Genomic DNA, 24,243 nt, shown 5'->3' on the forward strand with positions numbered 1-24,243 from the left:
CCCTGGACCACAAAACCTTAAAGTCTTATGGGTCAATGTTTTAAAATTGAGATTTATACATAATCTGGAAGTTGAGTAAATAAGCTTTCCATTGATGTATGGTTTGTTAGGATGGGACTATATTTGGCCGAGATACAACTATTGCACATTGTGAATCTGAGGGTGCAAAATATCGAAATATTGAGAAAATCTCCTTTAAAGGTTTCCATTTCTGTTGTTGATTGTGCTGATACTCACAAAAATACATTTTTGATATATTTAAAGGGTCATTCCACCGGTGGAGACTTGAATATGTATTGAAAGTGGGTCATAAATGTAGTAGAATAGTATCATAAATTTCTAATTTGGGACCTTCTTGGCCGATAAAAGGCAGAAAATGACTTTTTAGTGCTTGTGGATTGTAGACAACAATCCCCATTGTGCATTGCAATGCTCAGCTCCGCAGACCACTCCCACTACAGTAGCTAGCTTAACTGCAAGATATTTGTGCAATGAACCTGCCACGTTAGCGTGTTAACAAAATGAAAATAAACGTACTTTACAGAAAGACGACCATTTGACCCTGTAGGCTTTGGCTGACGTTGCCAGTTGACGTTAGGTATTCTAAAGTGGGTCTCCAGGACGCCGCTATTCATATGGGGTGCGAAACTCGGGTGAGCAACAACACACACGTCCGTGTCATCCTCCGATTCCGTAGCACCGCTGGAATTCTCGGCAGCAGACAGACTCTTGTTCTGTGTCCATTGGCGCACAGTGAGAGCACAGGCACCACCAATCTGCCCCAGCTCGAGCCATTGCGGGCTCCTCGTCCGCGGCAAGCAGATCGTCTGCATCGGCTGTGGTGACAGCAGCTTCAGCCGCCTCCGGTTCCTCCATAGCCCTCAGCTGCTCGTCGCTATACTGTGGCTCATAAAGGTAGCCACGAACATCCGTTTCTACCATAACTTCGTCAAAATCCAGATCCTCCATAATGCATCCGTCTGCGTATTCAGTACCTTCGTCCATATTTTCAAAAAGTTTCGGCCGGTGAAATCAAACGCACTGGCACTGATCTGATAGGTCTGTTAGCGCATTAGGTCCAACCCCCTATGGGCGTGTTTGAAAGGGCGTGAACTAGTGCTTGTAGTCTTCACAGAAATCCCCCCCTTTTACACTTCCTCCTACAATGACGTAAAATGACGATTTTTGCGTCATTGTAGGAGGAAGTGAAAAAGGTAAATAGAGGATTTCTCTCGTCTCAGGGGAAAATGAAAGAGTGTTGCACGACCATTCAATAGTATGACTGGATTTCTAACAATGGAAATCTTAATGCAAATGGGTGGGGTGACCCTTTAAGGAAGGACATTTAAAAAATATCTTCATGGATCATGATCTTTACTTAATATCCTAATAGTTTTTGCCATAAAAGAAAAATCGATAATTTTGAACCATACAGGGGTTTGTTGGCGATTGCCACAAATATACCCATGTGACTTATAACTGGTTTTGTGGTCCAGGGTCACAATTCACCTCAGATTTTGAATTAAACAAATGGAAACAAGAACCTTCAAACTGTGACGAAGATTATTTTAGTAACTCAGCCTATGTATTTTTAATAATGTTTAAATAGTGTAATATTTGTGAATTTGATTATGTACTTATCCATTTTCTGTGAGTGCGACTCTCTGGTGCCGTGTGACTCCACCCACACACTGTTCTGATTGGCTGTTGGTTTTGATTGATTTTGACGCATCTCGCAGTCGTGCCGCGTGTAGTGTGGACAGACTAATTATTTATCGCTGGAATCTTATCGTATCGCGTCTGGTTGGGACACGCTGATATTAACGAAGGTGACTTGACTTTTCACAACTTGAGTAACAGTTTGAATTAAATTCCCACCTGTTTTTCTGTATTGTTCAATCAAAGACCCTTGTAATTGTTCATATCCAAAAATGTCAGGAAGAGTTTTGGCCTTATGTTTCAGTTATTCCACTAATTCTCCCACTACTGTGCTGTTGTAGTTCAGTGCTGATAAAGTGTGTTTTTGTTTTATAGATTTCCTGGCAAGAACCTGAAGGGCAAAAAATACAAGCCTCTTTTTGATTACTTTATCAAGGTAAACCCTGTAATGCCGCATCTCATACTCTCACGGCTCTTTAGAATGAACATAGATTGTGGAAATTCTGACAGAATGATGTTTTTTTGGGTCAACAAATCCCTCTGATGCTGTTTTTGCCCGAAAAATTTGACATTTGTTTTTTTAAATAATTTTTGTCCTCATCGGAATGCTACGAAACTTGGTAAAGGTTTTGGCACTTGCTGTGTGAACACAAAAACAAATCATGGACATGATTCGAACAGGTTAAATGGTCCTGAAAAAATATTCACACTTGTGCTCGTCGCGGTCAACAATGAGCGCATTGGAAATGAATGAGCGTTTCCTCTAGTGGAGGCGTTTGGTACTGCAGCCGAACACACTCTCACTGCAAGATCATTTACTGAGATATCAGACTCAACTTGTTTAGATTTATGGCTTTGATTTCCTCGCAGTTTTAGAGAAAAAAAACATGTTTTGGAAAATATATAAAATGTTAAAATAGTATTTTTCATAAAAAAAGTAACAGAATTTTACGTTTATTGTTAAGTTCCCTTTTTTCAACTTTTTTTCTCTTCAGCAATAATCTGTCACGTGTCGTCTTTGAAAAGAGATCAAACTTAAGTCTGTTGCTCTAAAGCATTCGAGATTTATGACAGTGTAAGTTGGAAATTTAATTTTATATACTCAAAAAGGGAATAAATGGAATATAAATACAGCATAAATATAATTTAGTACCATAAAATCCCCTAAAAATACAAAATATTATAGAACTAAAATATAGTACATTAATTTCATTGAAATAAAAAAATCAATTTCGCTCATTTTTGACCGACACGCGAAGATCACCAAAGCTGAGACTTCTGTCAGTATCGTGTTAGTATTATCATAAAGTTTCTGACCATAAGTGTTGCTGTTTTAATCCATGCATCTGTGAGTGTGTGAAGTTGCACCAAATCCACTCCTTAAAATGTCATTAGTCAGGATGATATGACACCAGTCTTTCTGTTTAAAGCTCTGCATCTGTCAAATGTGATCTTGACGAAGGCTTGTTTGTCCTCTCAGTGTAAGGAGAGCGGGGCGTTCTCTGTGGTGGTTGATAACTACGTGCGTGATGATGACGGCACAGGAGTGGTTCATCAGGCCCCGTACTTTGGAGCTGTAAGTCACATCTCTATTAATATATATTTTAATGAGTTTACCCTGAAACACCATACATAAAAAAGCTGAATGTGGAGAAGACGTGATGGCATATGGAGGACAGCCTCACAGACAGACACAGAGCCCGTCCAAATACAAAGGAATTTAGTTGAATATGTTTAGCAAACTTTGCATCAGAATACAGTGTTTTGACTGCATCTGAAGTATTGGCGTATAAATTCAGATTTGTATCATAGACATTATATTTTACGTATATTAAAATGGGAAATAATTATTTTAAATTGTGGTAATATGTGACCTGTGTTGGTAAAAGGAGTGCTAAAATGTATATAAAATAACAGAAAGCTCTACAGTGACTATGGTAAATCGAGTTTGAATTATTACAATGATCAATAGGACTGTAAAGTTCTCCACATCATGTGATTCTTTTTTTTTTTTATCATCCATTTGTCAAGTTGAAATTAGTCAATTCACGTGATTCATTCCCAACAGATCTGTGGAAAAAAGTATTTTCATTTCAATTTTATTTATTTGTAAGAACCAGAAAGCAGATCTTCAGGACAGCTGAAGAAAGTAGAAAGTTTTGGGGTCATTAAATAAACCTTGAAGCACAATTGAAGCGGTTTATTAAAAAGAGTGACAGGATGAAGCCTTTGCCGAGAAACTCATATCATATTTGGCCCAAAGGCTTGAGCATCTCGAGCACGATCCGCCTTGACGTGAACCCTGGCCTGTCATATGCAGACCAGCGTCGTCTAGCAATCCTACTGGAAGAGCTATTGTTATGCACATGAGCTGAAATGATTCATTACAGGAGAACAACCAGAACACACAGTAAAGCACACAGAAATGTGCTCAGACTTCACTGTGCTGTAAATCTGTGTTTCCCAACCTGTCTTTGGCCACGAGACGATTTTGAAGTAAAAAATCCCACAGCACAATAAAAGTTAATATTAACTAAGATACTGAAAAAGTATTGTTAATTCTAAGTTCATGTTTACTAAGGTAGTTAACTTATGAACCTTATTGTGAAGTGTTACCGTTAAATATTTGTAAAACCCACATGTAGATGTAAAGGATCACCAACAGCATTAATTTTATAAAACAGTGATAAAATATAGAGAGATTCAATGTTTTGGCCCAACAGCGTAATTATATATAGTCTTCATTTTAGCATTTATTTTTTTATTATTTTTTGGAATTTGACCATTTTCCACGGCCGCGGCACAGTGGCTGGGTTACATTGCTGTAAATCACTATTACTGTAGTTTAGCGGTCTGTCAACTTCAAACAGTATTAAAGTGAAGGGTGAACACTCTCATTGTGCTCAGTGTTTTGTTTTTGCAGTTTATCATTGTGGCTAGTGACACAGTTTCAGTGCTAGTTTAACAGAATCTACAGCTGATGTCCTCAGGTTGTTTTGCTTATCAGTTCTTCATGTACGTGGCTTCGAGCAGGATCGTATCATTGGGCTCATTTCTCTTGTGTGTCAGATGTTTATTTTTCCCATAGCTAGCACAGTGCCAGTGTGTTCTGTCATTGATTCATGGGAATCACTTTCATTGTGCTCTCAGAATCACAAGTTTTGAACTTCACAGAAAGTTTCCTCTGTCCACAGGATGATTACCGCATCTGCATGGACTACAAGATCATCCAGAGAGACTCGGCTCCCATCTGCCCCGTGGACTCCTCCGGTGTGTTCACCGCAGAGGTCACACACTTCGCTGGTCAGTACGTGAAGGTACGGATGCTGGCCGCATTTACACTGCAGGTCTTGATGCCCAATTCCAATTTTTTGACTATATCCGATTTTATTTGACGACTGTGCTTACATCTTCTTATAAAAGTGACCCATATCTGATATCTTTTATAATAATGATATCCATTATTTACACTACACTTCGCGAAACAAACAAAAAATAACATCATGATATCAAGAAATCAATTTCAATAGTACATTGAGTTTAATTTATACATACATACGTCTATTATAATTCATAGAAACATTATAATGCAATAGTTTCATCCTTATATCAAAATCATCTTTATATAGTACAAATTCTTCAAGACAGTGATTATGTTCACAGATCCGCTATAAAATTTTGTCTGTATTAATGGTCCCGTGGTAGAACATTTGTTAAGCACATGTCAGAGGTTATGGGTTCGAATCTGCCCTTGTAAAGGTTATATTTCCTCATTAAAGGGGCATTCGGCAACTCTAGCTATTTCTTCGCTGATTTTCACTTTTGTTGTCGCATGTTTTCTCAGCGAGCTCCCCCTACAGCTGTGATGTGTATATTTCACAACACTGTCGTAAAAAAACTCACTAAACGCAAGTCTACCTCCTCCCCCTTTTCTACCACTGCTCATGTGCATTTGTTATTATCGGAGCCGGCCAGCTTTATCCTCATGTTGCAAGGTTGGTTTTCCGCCTGGGAACGTTGGGGGGAGCGGGGAAAGTCACCATTCTCACCAGAACAGGTTATTAGACCATCCAAATGATTTCTAAACGGTTTCATTAAGTTGAATTAGTTGCCGAATGCACCTTTGAAACCAAATGTGTTCATCAGAGATTGTTTATCAAGAGCAGGGACATGTTTGTGTGCATTTTATTTTGTGATTTCACTGGAACAAATAGAGAGTCTGAACAGGACCGACAGCGCATCTGTGCACGAGCCGCCGTCATTGATAACAGCAGCAACAAGCACTTGCAAACGCATTTCAGAGCCAGATCACCTCTTGTTTGACACAATCGAACGAAATGAATACTCTGCTAGTCAACTAGAGATGTTTTATTTGTTATAGATTTATCTGTTCAGCAAAATGTTTCTAAAAGTCACTTTGACAGTGGAATATCTGATCTGTCCGCTTACATGGCAGGTGTACTGACAGGGTTCCCTGTATAATATACAGCTTTAGTTGAGAGAGATGTTTTCTTTGAGAAAACTTTACATGTATTGAATAGGGTGACCAGATTTCTCGGAGTGGAATACGGGACAGATACAGAACGCATGCGTATAGAGGGAATGCACATGACGTCACCGTTGGCCGGAGTGACTGCAGTTACGCCCACAAGTGGCAAAAAGACTGAGCGGCAGCATTGGTTTTCAGTGTGAATGCTGCGGAAAAACGCACAAAACGCGTCTAAAACGGGAAAGAGCTTTGAGACTGACTGTACAACTAGATTTGACAAGAAATATGAGGAATATTTTTACAGACTACCTAAAGCTACAGAACAGAGAAGCAAATAGATCGCTGCAATTCATAGAAACAACTGGACTGCAGGCAGCGAAAGGTGGATTTGCAGTTATCTTTTCTGTGTCAATATGCTGAATTTAGTGGTAAAATCATTCTCTATATATTGTATTGTTATATATTGCAGTGACAACTCATCAATCAAATATTTACCACTGTATATTCTGTATAATTTGACATTTTTAAATAAACACTGACAAAAAACTATACAAGTTTTAAGTCTCTAGACGATATGATGATATATATAACATTGATAAGTGATCACCTGGATTTAGACCTGCCTATTTTGTATTTATATAAAGCATTCACAGGCAAATTTGCTGTATGTATTTCCCTGGTGTCGAAATCAGGCACATATAAATGTAAGGAAACACGATTCCTGGCTGCATGTTAATATCCATGGATCACTGGATCTTTAGTAAGTTGTAAGGAACACTATATTGAGTCCAATCTTTAGTTTAACTGATAATCGTTTGTTTTACTTGCGTTTTCGCAGTTTCCCCTATTAAATCCAGTCACGCAGCTGCTCTTCTGCCACTCAGTCCGGCTGAGGGGGCGTGTTCCGGCGGGAAAGTGACGTTAATGCATTCCCTCTATTAATGCGTCTTACATGCGCTTCATTAGGCACACTAGCACACACACACAAGGTCTCTCCCTCTCTGTCATGCGCACGCTACACGGTTTGAACGTAACATATATATTCACTTAGCCTTTCGGAAACGAAACCTATTATATATAAAAAAATCTATATATATTAACAATGAAATAAAGGACAAAACATGATTTTTTCAGAATAAGTCGGGACACTAAAATTAGAGTGGAAATACGGGGCTGTCCCGGGAAAAACGGGACGTCTGGTCAACCTAGTATTGAACCTTATTTAGATCCAAATGAATCGTATCGCAAGCTTGTGAATCAAAATTGAACAGTTAAATTGAATCAGTGAGTCACTTGCTTAGTTTCTAAATTAATCTGTATTTTGAACAAATTGGTTGAGTGAATAATTCAATGATATATGCATAAAGATAGTCACTTGCTTACTTTCCAAGTGAATCAGCATTTTTTAACAAATTGGTTGAATGAATCATTCAATGATCCATTCATAAAGTGTCACTTGCTTAGTTTCTAAATGAATCTGTATTTTGAATAAATTGGTTGAGTGAATAATTCAATGATCCATTCATACTTGCTTAGTTTCTGAATGAATCAGCATTTTTGAACATATGGAAGGCAGTGCTGTAGTTCAGCCAGTCACATTCAGATCAGACTCCATTCCGGTATACAGCTCTCACTTTTCACAATCCAATCAACAACTGTTTGTTTCTTGGTCAATAGCCATTTTGGTAAAGTGGGTTGCAGCTTCAGTTTCATGCTGCTTTGGAACTGGTCTCTGGCAGTGAAGTGTTCAGCTGAGGAGACTTGTGCAGTCCAGCACTCAGAGGAGCAGTTGAGCTCAACAGAGTTGAAAAAGCTCTTTAAGGAAACTCCTTGTCTACAGCGTGACGTTCAGTGGGTGTGTAGGTGTGATTGGGTGACAGAGAGACTATGGGAGCGCTGATGTCAGCAGTTTAGCCCAGCGCCAGACGACTGACAGAGAAACTGAGCTCTGTTTCCCGAGAATAACTTTCCTTATAGTTCTGCTGTGTCATTTTGTATTTCGGCGCATAGTCAGTTTCTCTTGCCTCATTACCGCGCTTACACATCCCAGCTGTGTCTTTGAATTAGAGCCCATAGAGACGCACTCCCTGACAGTTTGGGAATATTGAATCAGGGTGCAAATTACTGGTGGGTTTGCTATTTAACACTTTTTAGGGTTATGCAAAACAATAGTTCACCCAAAAATAACGATGTATGTTCAGTTATCTTTTACTCCCTCATTCCATGCCAAACTAGGGTGCTGTCAACAGGGCTGACATTTTTTTTTAATTCAAAATTTAAAGTCATTGTGAACAGCAAAATAGGATGCAACAAATAAATATAAAATTTTGTTGTTTTATTAAAGCCCCCCTGTGGTGAAAATCAAGTTTTTAATGTTGTTTATGTCTATGTGGTGTTTTTAATGGGCTTTAAGACAAACCATGTGTAAATTCATAAGTCGACAGCATTGCTGATTATTTTCGCCTTAAAACTGCAGTGAACCAAAGACAGTCTCAAAAACACGCTTTGAAATCGCTGGTGTTTCTGAAGTCACAAACTACCTTATAACCAATCAGATCAACGTGTGATCGTCAACGAGTGGATCTCTAAGCTGAGTGTGTGAGTGGAGGCGGGGCTCATTTGCATATTCATAGAACTGCATATACCAAATGAGGCAAGGGTGTCGAGTTACATTCAAGATATTTTAAGGCATGAATAATTTTTCTTTTTTTCAAGGAAAAAACATTTAAATATCTCATTATGGTGATCATAGATAGTTTTAAGAGATATAATTAATGACTACGGGGGATTTTAAATTAAATATCTCAGGATTTGTGCTTCTAATGTGTTTAAATATTTTCATGGGAATTCGACATGAAGCCTTCATTGAATCTGCCAGTTGGATCTGCTGATCCTGGCGATGATAAATGAGTTGTGAGTCTTGTAAACACTGGTGTGGTTTCATGTAAGACCTCACAGGTTAAAGTTTTCTCCAGGAGGAATTCAGATACCCTTCAAAAGACCTCACAGGTTAAGAAAAGGTTCTTGTAATCGATTATGCATGAGACAGGAAGCCAATTCAGCTACAAGGACACACTGGACATGTTTCCATTAAAGTGAATTAATATGACTTTTGTTGAAAGGCAGTCATTGAAACGTGCAGGAGTTTCATGCATTTGTACAGCTGGCTCCGAGCCCTGCTGCAGATAAAGCCTTAAAGCGAGGCCTGTATCTGCAGCCAGAGAAAAGCTTTATTCTTTAATTGTCATACTTTGTCTGGTTTAATCCACTGCATGCTTCAAGAATTTGTTCTGTCTATCCTCAATGCTTTCAGGATGCAGACAAAAACATCATCAAGTGGCTGAAGGAGAATGGGCGTCTGGTGAACGCCAGCTCTTTCAAGCACAGCTACCCTTTCTGCTGGAGGTTCGTGATTTAATTTACTCTGCTCACATTTTACATTATTCAACACATTTCTGCAGGTGAAATCCAGTTATTTCCATTGTAATTGAGCAGTTTGTCTAAGAGCCAAGAATATTCATAATATACAGTAAACCTGGCATATTGTATATTATGAATATCATTGGCTCTTTGACATATTGTTTTTGCTCCTCTTTTGTAAGTCGTTTTGAATAAAAACGTCTGTTAAATGCATAATGCAATGTAAAAAAAAAAAATTGCTGGGCAACGATTAATCGCATCCAAAATAAAAGTTTGTGTTTAAATTTGTATATATTTATTTAAGGAAAATGTGTTATTTATATATAAAATATTTATATTTATATATATATATATATATATAATATAAATTATGTACAAATATGGTAACACTTTATTTCGATAGTCCACTTTAGACATTCTACTAACTATAAGTAACTTTGCATCTACATGTCAACTAACTGTCATTAAAGTTTTAGTAGACTGTCTGCTTAATATCTGCTAACACTTTATTTTGTTGGTCCCCCAACAGATATTCTACTGACTATGAGTAACTTAGCAACTACAAGTCAACTTGTTCTCCTAACCCAAACCCTAACACCGAACCATAACCTACCAGTCTACTGACAGCCTACTAAAGCCTACTAATACTCTAATGACAGTTAGTTGACATGTAGTTGAAAAGTTACTTATAGTTAGTAGAATGTCTACAGTGACTATCGAAATAAAGTGTAACCAAAAATATATATATATATACAGTATACACATGCAAATATTTCTTAAATATATACATGCATATGTGTGTATTTATATATACTAAATAATTATACACAGTAAACACGCATATATTATGTAAACACACCTTTATTTTGGATGCGATTAATCGTTGCCCAACACTAAAATAAATGTATAATCACATAATAAGGGCTGTCTGTTTAATAAGTTAATGTGAGTCATTATTATTGTTTAGCAGGGCTGATGAACCAATAGTGATCTTAAATCCCAAGATTCAATCTTTTAGTCTGTGCTGTTTTCAGTTTATGAATGGACAAAGCTTCACTAAACATAACTTTGCCTGCTTATAATCACCATAAGTTTTGAGCTTTGATAATTTTGATATTTTTTGGCAAGTCTCAGCTTTCAAATTCTGTCGGTTTTATAATGAAATTCAAGCAATAAATGTGATTTTGCGCTCTTTAATGTGGCGTGGCAGTTCAGGCGGCTCATGAACCGATTATCTATTCCTCTTTACTACTATTTACAGCAGTAAATAAACATCAATGAACATCAGGAGGTGTTAAAGATACAAAATAACTTAGTGAAATCAATCATGTCTCATGTAATCGCTCAATTGGTGTTTCAACAGCAGAAAGACGCCAATGAACAATGTCACGTAACGTCACATTTACCTCAGAAAAACTATTCAGTAACCATAAACTCGATGGTTGGCTAGAAAAATAACTCGAGGAGCATTTCGATAAATACATGCACTATATTATATAATCGTTATATTATTACTTGTCCTGATCTTAAATATTTAATGTAGGTTTCAATAAATCGGTCATAAAAATAGCTGCCATTTATTAAGTTATTATAACAATATTACACAAACTTCCTTATGTATAATTTAAATATTTGTATGCAATAGTAATGAACCGACCGACAGGGTTCCCTGTATAGTTTACATCATTTAGGAGATTTTTACCTTGAGAAAATTTGGCATGTAAATGAATCGATATTGAATCGGATTTGAATTAAATTGAATCGAAAATAGATCTGATTTTTTAAATAGGTTTTTCTTGTAATTTACTTTGTTAATCTATTAACCACTATCAGCTGTTTGGTTCTGCTGACCAAATAAATCACTTAGCATAAATCCAGAGAACCTGACTTTTCTGTTTTTTTTCCTCATTGCCCAACCTGTGGCACCTCACAGTTCTGCGACCTCTTCTGTTAAAATCGATAGCGTGGCCTATAGAGGCCTGGAGCATTAGCATATGGTGCTCAATACTGCTCCTGCATCTTCAGCACTTCACATGACCGTGAGTATGCTGGCAGAGGTCACAGCCTCATTAACCCCGCTCAAGAAGGGAAAGTCATGCAACGCTTACGGCATCAATAAATCACTCTCATATTGACTCTTATGAGCTCTGCCCATACTGTCACATTATGGATATTGAAGGGGTTTGTCCGTGTAAATGCGCAGCAGATATTGACGCTCGATCAGGAGAGATTCAGAATGCTAATGCTGAGTCTCACAGAGGTCAAACATGTTTCTCATGTTTATCTTTGGCCCCTTTCACACATACAATCTTTACTGCTAAATTACCAGTAACAGATCATGTGTGAACAGGACCTTTTCAAATATACCAAAAATTGGTCCCTGCAATTTACTAGTAAGGGAAGTTGTAACATTACCGGTATATGCGCTGTAGATTACCGGTATTTTGCACGTACGAGGTCAGAACGCGCAAGAAGTGATTTGGGCCAATCAGAAGCCGTTGAAAGAGCAACGGACCTTGGCCATTCATAAAATTATGATGCAGATGATGCGTTTACTCATCACTGTTTACAATTGTCTTCAAATTGTAGTGATAACAAAACTAAAGGGCTTCTCCTCGTGCGGGCAGATGAAGAGATTTGTCAACAACAGTTAGTGATACTGTCACGTATGATAAAATAACTAGACTTCTTCAGCACCAAGGCATCCATTCCGGTTAATGACATCATCGCAGAGTTTACCGGTATTTTGGAACTGATGTGTGAATATGTTCTTACTGGTAAAGTCGTTCTGATGTGTGAATATGTACTTACTGGTAAAGTCGTTCTGATGTGTGAATATGTTCTTACTGGTAAAGTCGTTCTGATGTGTGAATATGTACTTACTGGTAAAGTCGTTCTGATGTGTGAATATGTTCTTACTGGTAAAGTCGTTCTGATGTGTGAATATGTTCTTACTGGTAAAGTCGGTTAATGACATCATCACAGAGTTTACCGGTATTTTGGAACTGATGTGTGAATATGTTCTTCCTGGTAAAATCGTTTTGGGAATTATACGATAATTTACCGGGATTGCTTTGTGAAAGCGGCTATAGACTGCTGTCAGAAAAACAACATAGCTAGAACCCAGGAGAGAACAGAGACCTGTTTCACTTTTAGCTCATCATTCAGTTAAGGTCAACCAACAGAAGATACTTTCATCTAGTCTTGGTTAGCTGGTTAACGTAATACAACCTCTAACTTGAGTGAAAAAGCAAAATATTTGATTAAAAACTGTTGATTGATCATTGCATTAATGGCCAGAATAGTCAAATATCATTCTAGAAACTGTAAAATAATAATTTTTCTAAATAATTGTTAGGTACAAGTAGAAAGTAGGGATGCATCACTCTATCTCGAGTTGCTTTTGCCGCTTTTTTAACTGTTCGGCTAGCGGTCAGACATGGCTAATCCAAATTCAGTACTCTGTGCTAATCATAGTCATAACTGCTCAGATCTTTAAATAGACACCAATGCCCTTTTAGTTATTAACTGAAAGACTGTGCACATTATTCCCCTTAGCATTGATTAATTTAACCACAACAATGGTTCAATTTACATAGTGATTAATTATTTATATGAAATACAATATCAGGTATTTTGTATTTTGGAAGATACTCAAAGCAAAAGCAATTTATCATCCTATAATTATAATAAAAAAAAATATTTTTAATGGTTTAACTTTTAAAATTATTAATCACATAGAGGTTTCTTCATTATCACTGAAACACAGTATGTTGACTGAAAAATGACTGGAAAACTTTACTTCAAGAGCACTATAGGTTTCCTAAACAATTTTACCATGCCTTTGTTTGGTAGTCCTGCCAAATGAAGCTGGCACATTTATTGCTTCTTTAATTATTGATTTTTTTTTTTAATTTGCAGGTCGGACACGCCGCTGATCTATAAAGCAGTGCCCAGCTGGTTTGTGAGGGTGGAACACATGGTGGAGAAACTTCTGGACAACAACAGCAAATGCTACTGGTATAGTGAATCTGGCATCTATAGACCAGTATGTGACCTACATGTATATTGCATCATTGGAAAAACTCTCTCATTGAAGTTCAGTTGCTGTTTCCTCATACTTTTTAATAGAATATTCAGTCAAGTGCATGTCTTTTTCTGAGATGCAGTTTCAAACATAGTTGAGTTTGTTTTGTGTGACTCATTGTTAAATTCCTTGAAGATTTTTTTTCTTTTCATTTTTGAAAAAAAGGTACTTTTTCAAACTCATCCTTTGATCTCACTGAATTTATCCACGTTCCATCTACAGTCCATCATGGCAAAAAGCTTTTCAAAGAGTTTTTGTCTGTCAGATCTTTTGGCAGAAAGGACCCAAAGATTCACGTTGACTAATTAGCCTGTATCTCCTGAATGCAAAGTTCTGCCTGCTTTCAAAAGAGGATGTTTTGAGGATATGCACCAATTTTCATCCAATTCTGCCTATAGTTGGCACTGTAACTGAAATATTTTCAAACTCAGCAATTGTTTGGTGAAGATAATGTAAATTTGCCACATGCACATGACAGCTGGGTTCTGTTGTAGTCATTCACTGTTTCTCGGACCCTGGTAATTGCCACACACAACTATATTTGAAAGTAAAAGTGTCATCTTTAATGTATGAGCATAATCTACTGCCTTCTGCGTGAAACAATACCTAGACGAGAAAGGCTGAATGTTGCTGTTTTAGTGTACACTGGCAGCTGCTCAGTGCTCTACAGAGATGCTGTGGTGTAACTGATGTTTGGGCCAAAGCACAGGTGTTTGGCAGTATATGTGTGTATCAGAGCCGACCTGCTGTAATGTGACTATCACACTACTCCTGAGTCTCTGTGCTGCAGATGATATGTAGAAAAGGCCATAATGGCAGAAGATTTCAGCAAGGTCCTTTGGGTTTATGTGGTTTAGTGCGCACACAGCATAATAAAATCACATAATTCTGCATGATTTAGAAGGTTGAACTGTTCTGTGTCCAGATCTGAGATTTGTAATAGGTCGGGCGATGCTGTTTGTCAGGCTCTCTCTCTCTCTCTCTCTCTCTCTCTCTCTCTCTCTCTCTCTCTCTCTCTCTCTCTCTCTCTCTCTCTCTCTCTCTCTCTCTCTCTCTCTCTCTCTCTCTCTCTCTCTCTCTCTCTCTCTCTCTCTCTCTCTCTCTCTCTCTCTACAGTTTAATGTTCTCTTATGTTTAAGATTGTGGAAAAAGTACATCTTTATTGGAGCTGAAACAACATGAGGGTAACAGAAGAATGACACAATTTTTAATTTAGTGAACTATTCCTTTCACCCATTTTTTAATCAAACATACTTTTTTTTAGCATCAGTCCCAAGAAGCCATACAGACCAAAGTTCGTTTGCACACCTGTCCTGATTTGACAGCAGTTGCAGCTTGTTAACAGTCTAACACACATTTCTTCTGTTGGCTTTTTAAAGAGTCCTGCACATCCAGCCCATCACAGTGTCCTTAAATTCTACATTTAGTACATAGATGAGAGAGCATAGGAGAAGAGAAAAATCATTAAATTGATAAATTGGGCGTTGAGATGGAGCTTAAATAGAAATGCCTCTTCCCGATGAGAATTGATGAAGTCAGTGATGTCCTGATGAAAGCCTTCTCTCCGTGCCGTGTCTTGAAGAAGGGCAGAAAGACAATGCTCACGAGGACATTTAACCTTCCTTTACTAAGGGATGGATTATTTTAAGTTGTTAGTTTTGTTTTTCTTTTCCAAGAAGAAAGAGTATAATAATAGGCTAATTAAAAAGTCTGTCCTATTTGTGCCATGAAATCAGTGAGTACTAACCCTTTACACAGAAATTAGTTTTGCGTATTTTTCTGAATATGTCCCAGTGCTTAAAAGCTTTAATGTAGTCAATCATAAAATTCTCACTAACAGACCTGCAAGGTTTTTAATGGATGGTTTTAAATCCTACTTGTTAAAGTAGACATTTTGTTGCTGTAGGTAATCAATCCTCCAAACAAAATGGCCTATTCTTTTGAAGTCCCACAGGGTTCGATTTTAGGACTGCTGTTGTTCGTGCTCTGTTACCTTTACAGTGATAATTTTGATAGCTATGCAGATAAAGCACATTTAAGTCTATTCTGTCTGTAGATCACAACTACTTGTATGCTGGGCAACTTGTATTAAAGCCATAACAAATGTAAAAATGAGTCTAAACATTGAAATCACCAGGCTGTAGTTTTAAGCATGATCTGTTAGACTGTCTTAGAGCACCAGATTACTGTACGTCCTTTCTGAAACATTCAACAACCCGACAGTAGGTGAAAAGCATCGACCAACGCCAACACGTGGTTTAACTTACTGTTTCGACAAAACATGACAAAGTGTCTGTTGCCGTTGTTCGGTATCTGTTGGTGCAGTGTGAATCAGGCTTATAACTTAATTTGTGTTTTGTGCTCTTAACACAATGTTGCTATGAAAGGCCTTTTTTTGGGACGTTTCTACATCGGCCTATGTGAAGTTAATGGCAGTGTCTTTCTCTCTTTGTTTCCAGGGTACCTGAGTTTGTCAAAGAGAAGCGTTTTGGAAACTGGCTGAGAGACGCACGAGACTGGGCCATCTCTCGAAACCGTTACTGGGGAACGCCCATTCCGCTGTGGGTCAGTGATGACTACGAAGAGGTCAGTGTTGGATCCATGAGCACCTTAAAAATCTTAATTTTACAGACTTCGAATGATATTTCATGCCTTGATAATGTATTTGCTTTGAAAATGGCAGCTGTAAATTCTAAATGTCTAATGCAAGAAAAAAATGACTGTAAAAATGTAGTTAAAACTAATCAAGGCATGTTTTCAATTAACACAAGGCACAAACTATTAAAATCATTTCTGTTATTTGAAGTATTATAATAAGTAAAATAATTATTAGTTGAAATACCTAAACTAAACAAAAATTAGAAATGTTGCTTTGACAATAAACTGAAATAAGTTTAAGTTGAAGCACTGAAATTATTAACTGGAAATAAATAAAAACTAAAACTGAAATAAAAATAAATGAATATAGTAATAGTATATTGCATAGTACTAAACCGTAGTGCAATAAAATAAATAAGTAGTGCATAGTAATGAACTGCAGTATTTTTATTAAACAATTTAATTTATGTGAACATTTGAATGATCATGGAAATGAAGCACAAGGATTGTGAATCTTGTCTTTCAAAAATCTAATTAAAAGCTCAAAATATCATCTTGATTTGTAAGAAAGAGTTGGAGAAAACCAAAACCATAATTAATTATTATCTTGATAGTCACAATGTCACTTATGGTAATTTGATATCAAAGAGCAAAATCATTGTGAATATCCCTCCAATGCTAATTCCCATTAGCTGTATTTGGTAAAGCTCTGTGAAGTTTGAGAGTGTACGCTATTGATTAGCCATCAACTGTTTGCCTCCTTCATTTGAATCAAGCATGACCATCTTAAACATTGATAAAGGTCTTTAAGTGCTCTGATTAGCGTGTTTTTCTTAAAAGCTCAACTTGTGGAAAGTCAAAATAAGGTTGTTGGCGTCTCTGCCTGCTGAAACGAGCTATTTGAAAAGAAGGACAGCGACCTGCTTCCTGAAAATAGCATAATGAGTTGTTTCCGCGAGCGAGTCTCTGGAGTGCCACGGACTCCCCGAACGCTTCGGATCGGGCCAGAAAAGCTCCGCTCTCTTGCTCTCTGCGAGGCCGTATCTGGGCCACACTACTGAGACCAGCCGGAAACCGGGACAGCGGTCCAACCTCCACGCTCACTTTCAGTAACACACTTTATGGTAAACTTCACTGCCCACTTGGTGAAAATCAAGCTTGTCCTGGTTTTTGACTGGTGTTAAAGATGCAACATGTAAGAATTTTGTATCAAAATATCCAAAAACCACTTGCACAGTTATATATGTTTTTTCAATTGGTTACTTAAATTATCCTAAATGTTTCCAAGAATTTGTAAATCCAGGGAAATTCACAATTTTAAATGGTGTCCGTCCCGTGCCACCTGTCACCTGTCAATGACGTAATATCCGCGTTATCCCTGGTTTCTGCTTGTACTGCCATAGTAACCATGGCGACAGACGTGGACAACTGCGTTACGTATAGCGGCAGGCTGTTGTTGCGATCTAATTTTTTGATTGACAGCACTAAATAATAATATATGCACACTGTTTAGGTGGTGTGTGTGGGATCCATGGCTGAGCTGGAGGAACTGACAGGAACTAAAGTGTCTGATCTTCACAGGGAGAGGTGAGACTCAAATTATTCAGACATCAGATATCATTTTTGATATTTTCTTACTATTGGGTGCGTGTCACTATAGTTAATTAATGTAAGTGAGGAGAGCAAAATAAAGTAAACTGTGACATACCCAAAAATTCTTCATACAGTGACTACCAGTAACATTTATAAAATGTGGGACCAAAAATTATTCTGACACTTTGACCTGATCATGTTTTGCTGAAGTGTTTTTGCTTAGGCATTGCTTGGTAACTGGTTGAGCTAAACTGGTATTATCTAATTGTGTAGTTAAATTTAACAGCTGACAGATATTCGACATAAGTCATGTGTGAGTTTTTCTCATATTTTATTACCATTTTCTAAACTATAGCAAATAAACTGTGATAATGTGAGAAATGTTGAAGGAGTCTGAATAGATTTTGGTTTGTGTAGATCAGCCAGGTGTTGATGTGTGTGTGTGTGTGTGTGTGTGGCAGCATTGACAGTCTGACCATCCCGTCCCGCTGTGGGAAGGGTCAGCTGAAGAGGGTCCTGGAGGTGTTCGACTGCTGGTTCGAGAGTGGCAGTATGCCCTACGCACAGGTACACTACCCGTTTGAGAACAGGCGGGAGTTTGAGGACGCCTTCCCAGCCGACTTCATTGCTGAGGGCATCGACCAGACCAGAGGATGGTAAGGAAACGCCACTCGAACTAATCATGTAATCAGCAACATCTGCAGTTTATTGAATAAACACAAAATAAACACAGACTTCAAATCAAATCAAATCAAATCAAATGAATGGCTAGAACACATTAAAAGTTTTCTGTCTTCAGTTAAAACGCTATAGGAGGCGCAATAGAAAATAAAAATATATTTAAAGGTGCTATAGAAAATAAAGTTTATTATTATTATTAAAATGGTGTCGTGTTAGTGGCCCATAAGTTAATAAGTAATGATCTTTACAACTTTAACTGGACAATAACTTTATTCTAGAGCTGCTGTAAAGCCAAAACCATCTCTGTTACTGTTATTTCCTGTTATCACTGTAAAGCTGCTTTGAAACAATCTATACTGTTAAAAATGCTGTATAAATGAAGGAGACTTGACTTTAGCAAGTAACGTGCCAAACATAAGGCTTATGGGATCACGTGACAAAAGCAACCAATGAACAGACAGAACCAATGAGGACATGACACATGTACAGATCACATGACATGAACAGATGTACCACTAAACATGAACTTCCAAATAAAAGACACAAAAACATGAGTGTGAACACCGACATGACGATCACTTGAGTAGATCTATCCAAAACATGCCGGGTCATTTATTCATTTATTTGATGGCTGATATCTTAGAAATAAGGATGGCTGATAACAGTCAATATGGATAATATATTGTTGTTTTAGTTTTTGTATTGCTTTGGTAATATTTAGAATTTGCTTTTGTTTTATATTCTATGTTAATACAATTTAAATTTGTAGTAATTTTATGTGCTTTTATAAATGTATTTAAAAAAATTCTTTTGACTAATATTTATATTTGATTTTATTTCAGTTAACAGTGTTTTAATAGTTTTAGTTAGCGATAATAATACACACACACACACACACACACACAGAAAGCAAAAAGTGTTTAATAACGGTACAGTTTACGAGTGATCTGATGAAGCATTGCATTTTCTGAACGGTACAGGGTTGATTTTCATGATTATGATGCGCTCGCTGTGTTTGTTGGTGGAACATGTTTTAGGAGCCGTTTATACTTTATATCTTTATATCGTTTATATCTGAGCACAAGCTAAGCATTCCTTTCACTTCCATAAACGGTGTAGAAGTTCATCACGTAATGCCTGTGTTTCTGTCGGCTGCAGGTTCTACACGCTACTCGTGCTCTCGACAGCTCTGTTCGGGAAACCACCATTCAAGAACGTGATCGTCAACGGCCTGGTTCTCGCGAGGTAACACACACACACACACACACACACACACACACACACACACACACACACACACACACACACACACACACACACACACACACACACACACACACACACACACACACACAGCCTGTGGGCTCCATCCTGAGGCAGGAATACAGTACTAGTTCAGAATGACCCACTGACCTGGAAACACTCTCTTTCTCCCTCTCTCTCTCTCTCTGTGTGTGTGTGTGTGTGTGTTCTGCAGTGATGGACAGAAGATGAGCAAGCGTAAGAAGAATTACCCCGACCCAGGTCTGATTGTGCAGAACTACGGCGCCGACGCGCTCCGGTGAGCTAAACACACTGATGCTAATTATCATGCTTTTGGTTTTGCCTTTTTCCCAGTATCTACGAATATTAATCTTTGATCCACTTTAAACTCCCCCTGAAGCACAGCAGAGACGTGACCATATGGGTAATAAATAAAAACACACTTATATCCATCCAAATGGGACAGTGCAAACTAAACACTGTCACGTATGATGTGATAATGCCTTTTAAATCTGATGAATTTAGTTTGTGTTTATTGTGTGCTTGGAATGTGTGATATATTGAATATTTACAGTATATTTTATATCATTTTGATGTTGATTTAGATTTAATCAACATTGTTGATTTAATTTGGCAATTCAGTTTCCTAAAGATCGTAGACCAATTTCTAACTTTTTCCAATTTTCACACACACACACACACACACACACACACACACACACACACACACACACACACACACACACACACACACACACACACACACACACACACACACACACACACACACACACACACACACACACACACACACACACACACACACACACACACACACAGGGCCAAAAGTTACCAAGTTTCGCACCATTCTGATGAGGTAAAACAAAAACGCCGTAAATGCACCAGAGGGATAAAAAAGCTAGGTTGTCTTAATAACACTTTATAATAATCTTAAATTAATACATTATATAATGCTTAACAGACAGTTTATTAATGATAAAAATGATAATACATTTAAGTTGTATTTAGCTTTCACACAGACCCCTAGCAGATCGAAGATATTAATTATTTTATTATCTGTTCACTATTGATCATACTTAAAGTTATAGGGTTACATCTCAATCAAAATCTGAACAGATTTCTAAAAACTAGGCATCATACACTTACCGAGGCTAGTGGCCCGTCCCGTCCCGTTTAAAGCCCTGGCCCGCGCTGGCATTGCAGCTACTCAGTGTAACATCTGTGGAATAAAACATCTTTTTTTCATGTGGAAAGACGCTCTTCAACCAGAGGAACGATCCTCCTGCTGTTCCTGCAGATCTGATTATATCCCCTGTTTCTGTCCTCAGACTGTACCTGATCAACTCGCCTGTGGTCCGGGCCGAGAACCTGCGCTTTAAAGAGGAGGGCGTGCGGGACGTGCTGAAGGACGTCTTCCTGCCCTGGTACAACGCCTACCGGTTCCTGGTGCAGAACCTACAGAGACTGCAGACGGTACGGGTCTCAATAACAAAATATTAAACAGCGCAACTGTTTCCAACACTGATAATAAATAATAAATGTTTCTTGAACACACATGCGCTTTGATGAGGCTCTTCAACTCCAAGGCTTTAAGAACCCAGTCTAATGCACTGCACAATCTTATTTATTCTAAAATAAATGTATATATATAGTAGGGGTGTAATGATACCCTCATGTCACCATACTGAACTCACGATTTTATATTATTCCGAAACTGCAAGACATATGATAAAAGGTTTACAAAAAATGTACTGTTGATTAAAATGCTAAATTTGATATTACATTGTGTGTGTAAATGAATAGGATTGGACTTGGTGCTGAAACCCAATACAGGACAATAGAGACAACAGATTAACAATATTCATAATTCTGAAGCTGAAAACAGAAATATTTTAGACGAATCTGCTAGCAATATTAAAATATTAAAGAGCGCAACTGTTTCCAACATTAAAATATTAAACAGCGTAACTGTTTACAACATTGATGATGAAATAATAAGTATTTCTTGAACACACATGCTCTCTGATGAGACTCTTCGACTCGAAGGCTTTGGTTCGTCAGCGCAACACTTTTACTTTAGTTTAGTTTTTTGATAACTAATGAACCATATTGTAAAGTGTTAACTACCTTAGTTAACATGAACTAAGAATGAACTATATTTCTTGCATTTATTAATCTTAGTAAATATTACTTTCAACATTTATTTATTTATTTATTTTGGAATTAAATTTAGGGATGCACGATATATCTGCCACCATATCATTATCGGCAGATATCGGTACATTTTTAATGTTATAGCTATCGGACCGATAAAAGAAAATTTATCCGATATTTAAAAGCTGACAAATAATGGATTATTTCCTTCAGCTGAGACGCACTGTTCAACATGATGCAACTGCTTGAAATATGATTGAAATAATTTCAAAAAGGAAAGTACAGTAAAGTGCAACACAATTCTTCGTAACATTATAATGAGAAGATTATAATTGTGTGTTTGGGACATGGATTTTAACGGTGAGACTTTTGTTTTTGTAATCAGGCTCTCAAAAATTAGATTAAAAAGTGCGTTTAGATTTATCGGCCTATATATCGGTTATTGGCTTTTAAATATAAAGAGTTATCGGTATCGGCCAAAAGGTTCAAATCGGCACATCCCTAATTAAATTAATACTTTTATTTTTTCAAGGATGCATTAAATTGATCAGAAGTGACCGTAAAGACTTGTATAATGTTACCAAAGATTTCTATTTCAAATAAATGCTGTTCTTTTTAGCTGATTTTTATTTATTTATCACGATTTCCACTGAATTATTGAGCAAATCAGCAAATTAGAATTTATTTAAGAAGGATCATGTGACAATGAAGTCTGGTGTAATGATGCTGAAAATGTAGCTTTGATCACAGGAATAAATTAAATTTTACAATATATTCACATAGAAAACATTTATTTAAAATTGTAGTAATATTTCAGATTTTATAAAGTATTTTTGATCAAATAAAGGCAGCCTTGGTAGGCATAAAATATACATGCAAAGGGGTTGAAATGCTTACATTTTTACAATTAATCCTAACCTATCAATTATCATCATCAATTATCAACATAATTATCCTAAAAATTATCCCAACATATCAGAAAAAGATCTTCAAGTGAAGGATCATGGGGTTCATCTGTCAAAAATTTTGGGATTCCTGATGTAGTATGTGCTTGAATTTAGCATTGATGTGTCATATTTAAATTGAACAGAGATTTGACAACTAGAAGTGAAGAAAAGATCTTTTATTTTATAATTTTAAACTGCTTACTATTTGAAAAGTGTCTGACTGGGCAATGATCGTTTCTCCCCCATTAGGAGGAGGGCATCGAGTTCCTGTACAACGAGAGGACCGCCATCGTGAGCGAGAACATCATGGACAGGTGGATCCAGTCGTTCACCCAGTCACTCATTCAGTTCTTCAGAGATGAGATGGGAGGTGAGCATCTGATAAACTCCTGCACTTTAAGTGATCTGTCAGCAAGGACAGTCTGAAAGAGACGTGTACTTATGTTTCCAGCCTACAGACTCTATACGGTGGTTCCCCGACTGGTCAAGTTCGTGGATATGCTCACCAACTGGTACGTGCGGACGAACCGCAGGCGCCTGAAGGTAGGCAAAATACGACACACAATCCCAGAAAACCTGTCCAAAATATCCCAGTCATGTTTCATATTTATCTAAAGAAAGAAATGTCAATATATTTTGCCTAAGCCTTGTGAGACTTTGGCTAGAAGTGATCCAGATTGAATTAAAGCACGTATTAATAAACATGTTTTATCCCTGAATGCCATTTTTCATCCATTGTGCAAAATACACTTAGATTCATCTTTATTGAATCAGTGCTTGGACAGTTACAAAAAAGAAAGAAGGAAAGAGGAGGGAAGGAAGGAAGGAAGGAAGGAAGGAGTGAAAAAAGAAGGAAGGTAAGAAAAAGAGAAAGAAGGAAAGAAATAAAAGGAAGGACAGAGGGAAAAAAGGAAGGAAAGAAATAAATAAAAAGGAAGTAGGGGAAAAAAGAAGGAAAGGAAGGAGGAAAGAGGGAAAGTATGTGGGAAGGAAGGAGGGCAAAATAGAAGGAAAGAAAGAAAGAAAAAATAAGGAAGGAGGGGAAAGAAAGGGAAAGGAAGAAGGTAAGAGGGAAAGTATGAGGGAAGGAAGGAGGGGAAAGGAAGAAGGAAGGAAAGGGAAAGGAAGAAGGAAGGAAAGGGAAAGGAAGAAGGAAGGAAAGATGGAAAGGAAGAAGGTAAGAGGGAAAGTATGAGGGAAGAAGAGGGAAAGGAAGAAGGAAGGAAAGAGGGAAAGGAAGAACGAAGGAAAGAGGGAAAGAAAGAAGGAAGGAAAGATGGAAAGGAAGAAGGTAAGAGGGAAAGTATGAGGGAAAGAAAGAAGGAAGGAAA

The 24,243-nt window shown here is 37.4% G+C and overlaps 1 protein-coding gene across 2 annotated transcripts in view; it reads left to right on the forward strand.

Moving 5' to 3' along the window:
- Window positions 1-24,243, forward strand: part of iars1 (isoleucyl-tRNA synthetase 1) — a 101,239-nt gene that overhangs the window by 13,739 nt on the left and 63,257 nt on the right. For both annotated transcript variants that reach the window (XM_077202572.1, XM_077202574.1), the window contains exons 9-21: window positions 2,035-2,095; window positions 3,140-3,235; window positions 4,854-4,976; window positions 9,462-9,553; window positions 13,490-13,588; window positions 16,115-16,241; window positions 17,767-17,840; window positions 18,308-18,502; window positions 19,686-19,772; window positions 20,005-20,088; window positions 21,140-21,284; window positions 23,162-23,282; window positions 23,364-23,455. In XM_077202572.1, the coding sequence (XP_077058687.1) occupies window positions 2,035-2,095; window positions 3,140-3,235; window positions 4,854-4,976; window positions 9,462-9,553; window positions 13,490-13,588; window positions 16,115-16,241; window positions 17,767-17,840; window positions 18,308-18,502; window positions 19,686-19,772; window positions 20,005-20,088; window positions 21,140-21,284; window positions 23,162-23,282; window positions 23,364-23,455 (1,396 nt within the window). The remainder of the gene's footprint in view (window positions 1-2,034; window positions 2,096-3,139; window positions 3,236-4,853; window positions 4,977-9,461; window positions 9,554-13,489; window positions 13,589-16,114; window positions 16,242-17,766; window positions 17,841-18,307; window positions 18,503-19,685; window positions 19,773-20,004; window positions 20,089-21,139; window positions 21,285-23,161; window positions 23,283-23,363; window positions 23,456-24,243) is intronic.

Source organism: Siphateles boraxobius, unplaced genomic scaffold (assembly GCF_051911475.1).
Source record: "Siphateles boraxobius isolate OS27281-9 unplaced genomic scaffold, OSU_SipBor_1 5, whole genome shotgun sequence".
NCBI lineage: Eukaryota > Metazoa > Chordata > Actinopteri > Cypriniformes > Leuciscidae > Siphateles > Siphateles boraxobius.